We start from the raw sequence: 4,969 nt of genomic DNA on the forward strand, positions 1-4,969 counted from the left end.
TTCTTAAATTACATGTAAAAATTAATTAAATATTTTTTTTTATTTTTCTAATATGTATTGGTCTCCCTTAAATTTATGAGCTCTCTATTAGTAAGATCTAAGATCGTATCTATATTTTTTGACAAAAAATTATAACTTAATTTTTCTTATATGATATATACATTATAGTAAAAACATACATCCTATCAATTTTTTTTTTTTTTTGAACAATGTGGAAAATATTATAGTTTGATTTAAACAGAATTAATTGGGTGGGTGTATTTTTTTTTTTTTTTTACATGAGTAGAACTGTTTATTCTAAGAGGTTTTTACATCATATACTGACTTTTTTGATTTTTATTTTTATTGTAACACGGTATTTCTTACAAAAATATTGTACCCCCTTATATACTATAATGTACAAAAAAGTTGTGTTTATATTGTGTTTAGTAGTGACAATTTTGAAACTTTTTCTTTTTTTTAAAAAAAAAATTAAAATATTGATAAACATCAATCTCCATCTTTTTTTTTCTTCTTTCTTTTCTTTCAGTTTATTCTTCTTCTTCTTTTTTTTCATCATCTCTTTCTTCTTCTCATTTTTTAATTTTTCTTCATCCCATTCAACTCTTTTCTAATATTTTTTAGTTTTCTTTTTAAATGATGATTAAAAGCTAAATTTCTCCAAGTTTCCACGTTTATTGTTGATATTTTCATAGATAGTCTATTTTTTTTTATTACTTTCTATTTTTGTTTCAAGTCTTCTTCTTCTTCCTCTCTTTTTTCTTTTAATTTTGTTAGTAAATTAGCAATGGGTAACAAAAATTTCAAAGAAAACCCCATAGCCCTACATCTTCTATAGCTTCCAAAAAGAAATTAGTTGTTCATTCTCTAAAAAAGAGAAAATTAAAACGTTCGAAACCGATCATTTAAGATTCAAACTCTAATTTCGAATTTGATGATGAAGATTGTAAGATACTCAAAGTATTGAAAGTATTTATGTTGTTTTTCAGTTATTTTAGGATTTTCTTTTTCTTTTTTGATGTTGATGTTCTGGGCCCTTAATCTCTGATCTATGTGTTGTACGCATTTTATTTTAATTTTTTGTTGTTGTTATGTATTTTGTATTTTTTGTTTTATATTGTATTCATAGTTTTAATATTTTTTAACGGTTGTTTTATTATTGTTCTGGCTTATTATTTTGAGGTAGTTTTTTTTTTTTTTTTTTAAAAAAAAAAAAAGCTAATACATGTTATACCCCAAATTCATTACTTACTGATCTTCTCATCTCTATCATCTTCAAAATTTTCTTCTTCTTGTTTCAAAGATTGATCCACATTTTTTTTTAATTATAGTTACCATAAGTTCTTGTTCTTCTCATCTCCATCATCTTCAAAATTTACTTCAGCTTCTTAAGCTTCTTTTTTAGTTTTTTTTGTACATGTTCAGTCTCAGATATCAATTTAGGATTTTGTTCATCACTTTATGATTTTATTAAATGTATGTTTTATTGTTCTGTATGTGCTGTTCGATATTTAGTATTATATACTTGATTTTTACATTTTTTAACGGTTGTTTTTGGTTGTTATGAATATTTTTTTTAATGTATTCAGGGTATAAGGAGAAATTTTCCTAGGTGAAGGTTCCCTTTCTTGATGTTATAGTAGTCTCCACTGGAAAAAGAGTTATTGAGGTATATTTTTTTGTGATTTTATTTGGTTATTTTATTTTGTAGTTTTACTATTGTTTTAGTGATTTTTTATATTATTTTTTTAGGATTGGAATTTTAAATACTTACGTTTTGACTGGAAAAATAGTTGTTTTCTGGCTGTGTTGGTGTTGCTTTGGTGGTTCGGTCCGTAATTGTTGAAGATGGAGGCTTCGTATGTATTTTGGAGTGTGTATAGTATAAAAGAAAAAAAAAATTAAAATGTAGACAATATTTTGTAAAAATTTCTGTGTAGCAGTAAAATTATAAAACTACCCCTAAAATTCAATATTTTTTTATAAAATCTCCTTATTTTAAACTTTATTGTTTGCACAGTAATTTTTTTTTTTTTAAAAAAAAAAAAAGCTAGAATATTTGTTCTAACTACAATATTTTTGAAAGAATAGTGATAATTTCTTTATGTGCTTTTAGATGCACTCCAAACAATAGTGATAAAAATAGTATGTAGTATAAGAGCATCTTTAACAAGAACATCCTTATGATAATTATACATGACACCATTTTTATAAAAGAATTAAATTTTTAAGTTTAAAGAATTTTTTTATATTTTTACAGTTTTTTATAAAAGCAGCACGAAAACAACAAAAAAATTACATAAAAGTAATAGAAAAATAACATCCGAATAACATCAGAATAAGAATAGAAAATAACATACAGATAACAAAAAATCAACAAGAAATTAATAAGAGTACAACTTCAAAAAACCGTATTTTCTGTAAATAAAATTATAAAAATCGTAAAAATATTTAAAATTCTATATACCTGTATTTTTGTAATTTTTTTGTGGTTTTGATGTATTTGTGAAATAATCCCTTATATATAAGTGTCAAAATTATACACATTCACAATTTTTTTTCTCATTCATGTAAGATTTGTCATCTTTTCTACCAAAATGCTCTAATATAGTCAACTTCAAAAATTATCAAAAGTACACACATTTATTTTTTTTATTTGAAAAGTTAATTTTTTTTTTTTATTTTGAAAAGTTAATTTTTTATTGAAAACAAATTAATGAAATAATGAAAAGGTGATAACATGGACGTTGACCAACACGCAAATTAATTTCAACTCTCACTTTTCTTAAAAATTATACCAAATTTCTTTCAAAAAAAAAAAAAAATTATACCAAATTGAACATGTAGCATGAATACTATTTTGAACGATCCTCATTAGAGATGCTTTAAAGTCCTCTGTCAATATATTTAAAAATTTATAAAAGGGGTAGCAATTACCATTTTTTTTTTTTTTTTTTTTTTTTTGTATTAGTTGTCTTCTCATGTCACTAAAACAAAGAAAAAATAATTCCCCAAGTTGACAAGATCGATCATCTTTTATTCCTATTGTAATTAGAAGGGAAAAAAAAACACGTTGTCGTAGACAAACATCTTCCAAAAATCCAATTGCAAATATTTAAAAATGGAAAAGGAAAATATAGATATATATATATATTCTTGCTATTCTCATCATGTCAATAAAATTACATTCCAGATAAGATAAGCACCTACAAAATAATGACATGTATTTAACCCCATATAATGATATATATTCAACCCTATATGTCTATGAAGATCTCATTAGTGATTAAGATAAAAATTCATTGAGTGATTAACTCAACTCACTATGACTTTTCTCTCAATAACAAGATGGGGGCATTTGGAGGGAGCCAACCATCTCCTTTGATAGTACAAAAATGATATGCCAACCATGTATATAGTACACAATTAATATTCTCAACATCATACTTTTCTTTGCCTATAAAATGCCTCGTTACCCTAGCTTCTCATAAAACACATTGATGTACCACAAGTGAGAGAGAAACATCATATAATAATACTCTCTTCTTCTTCTTCTTCTTCTTCTGCATCTTCTTCTCTTCCCCTATCTTTTGACATTTTCTTCTTCTTCTTCTTCTTCTTCTTAAAAAGATGTCAAGATCAGGGACAGAACCACTAAGTGTTGGAAGAGTAGTGAGTGATGTTGTGGACAGTTTTGTCCCAAGTGTAAAAATGACTGTCTTTTACAACAACAAACAAGTTGTTAATGGTCATGAGTTCACTCCTTCCCTTATTATGTCAAAACCTAGAGTTGAAATTGGTGGAGAAGATATGAGAACATCTTATACACTCGTAAGCTTTCATCATCAATTTCAATTTTTTTTCTTAAATAAAAAAGTTGTTTATATATTATATAATTTATTTTATTTCTTGAAGATAATGACAGATCCAGATGCCCCAAATCCTAGTGATCCGTACTTAAAAGAACACCTTTATTGGTTTGTAATAATGTTTCTCTTCCTCCTTTTTTTTTCCTTTTATACAAAATTATATATTTATTTATTCTTACTTATATATATGTAAATATATATGTATATATTTCTTATTTTCAGGATGGTCACAGACATTCCTGGTACAACTGATGCATCTTTTGGTGAGTTTCTCAAACAACACCTTACTAATTTTTTCTTTTTTCTATTAACATTACCAAATTTTCTAATTGGGATTTTTTTTTAAACAGGAAAGGAAATTGTGAGTTATGAAGCTCCAAAACCAATGGTGGGAATTCACAGATTTGTATTTATATTATTTAAGCAGAATGGAGGAAGACAAACAGTGAGGGCTCCAACCATAAGAGACTATTTCAGTACAAAAGTGTTCTCTCAAGACAATAATCTTGACCAACCAGTTGCTGCAGTATACATCAACGCACAGAAAAAACCTGCGGCTAGAAGAAGGTCATAAATAATAAATCAAATTATTCATTTTTACTAAATGAATAATTTTTTTTAATCTCCAACTCAAGAACAACAAAGACAATAATCTCTTCTTCTTCTTCTTCTTCCTTTTTATCTTTTTTTTGGGTCAATGTCATGGTCTATTATGTTAAACAAAACAAGTGTCTGCAGTCGAAAAATAATAAATATTTTGTCTTTTTTTGTTTTTGTTTATTTACTGGTTTTATTTATGATTTGGCATTTGGGTCTCTTGTTGTAATAGAACTACCTTAAACAGGTTTAGTTTGTTTGTCTCCTTCTTTCATGTTGGATATATGGTGTTTTTATCTAAGAGAATGATCAAGAGTTCTTCAAACATGCTTACACGAAAAAAAAAAAAGTTAATGAAATATTAATAAAACTAGGCAAAACTCGCCAATCAAACAAACAAAATCTAAAAAAAATAAATAAAACTAGGCAAAATAGAGCGACTATATTAATAAGAAATAATTATTTTTAATATATTAAATAGTTACTTTTTAAAATAATTCTAA

At 25.6% G+C, this 4,969-nt stretch overlaps 1 protein-coding gene across 1 annotated transcript; it reads left to right on the plus strand.

The window, feature by feature from the left end:
* The first annotated feature begins 3,083 nt into the window (after nt 1-3,083).
* LOC115697843 (CEN-like protein 1) lies at nt 3,084-4,767 on the plus strand. Its single transcript, XM_030624988.2, has 4 exons — nt 3,084-3,831; nt 3,916-3,977; nt 4,092-4,132; nt 4,220-4,767. The coding sequence occupies exons 1-4, from the start codon at nt 3,631-3,633 to the stop codon at nt 4,441-4,443; spliced, it is 528 nt and encodes a 175-aa protein (XP_030480848.1). The 5' UTR covers nt 3,084-3,630; the 3' UTR covers nt 4,444-4,767.
* The last annotated feature ends 202 nt before the right edge of the window (nt 4,768-4,969 follow it).

The sequence above is a fragment of the Cannabis sativa genome, chromosome X, assembly GCF_029168945.1.
Source record: "Cannabis sativa cultivar Pink pepper isolate KNU-18-1 chromosome X, ASM2916894v1, whole genome shotgun sequence".
NCBI lineage: Eukaryota > Viridiplantae > Streptophyta > Magnoliopsida > Rosales > Cannabaceae > Cannabis > Cannabis sativa.

What these genes read in the sequence shown, in the direction of transcription:
- LOC115697843 (XM_030624988.2), top strand. Translation starts at nt 3,631, where the DNA reads ATGTCAAGATCAGGGACAGAACCACTAAGTGTTGGAAGAGTAGTGAGT. An exon ending in TGAGAACATCTTATACACTC is followed by an intron (nt 3,832 to 3,915) that starts GTAAGCTTTCAT and finishes TATTTCTTGAAG; the next exon opens with ATAATGACAGATCCAGATGC. An exon ending in TACAACTGATGCATCTTTTG is followed by an intron (nt 4,133 to 4,219) that starts GTGAGTTTCTCA and finishes TTTTTTAAACAG; the next exon opens with GAAAGGAAATTGTGAGTTAT.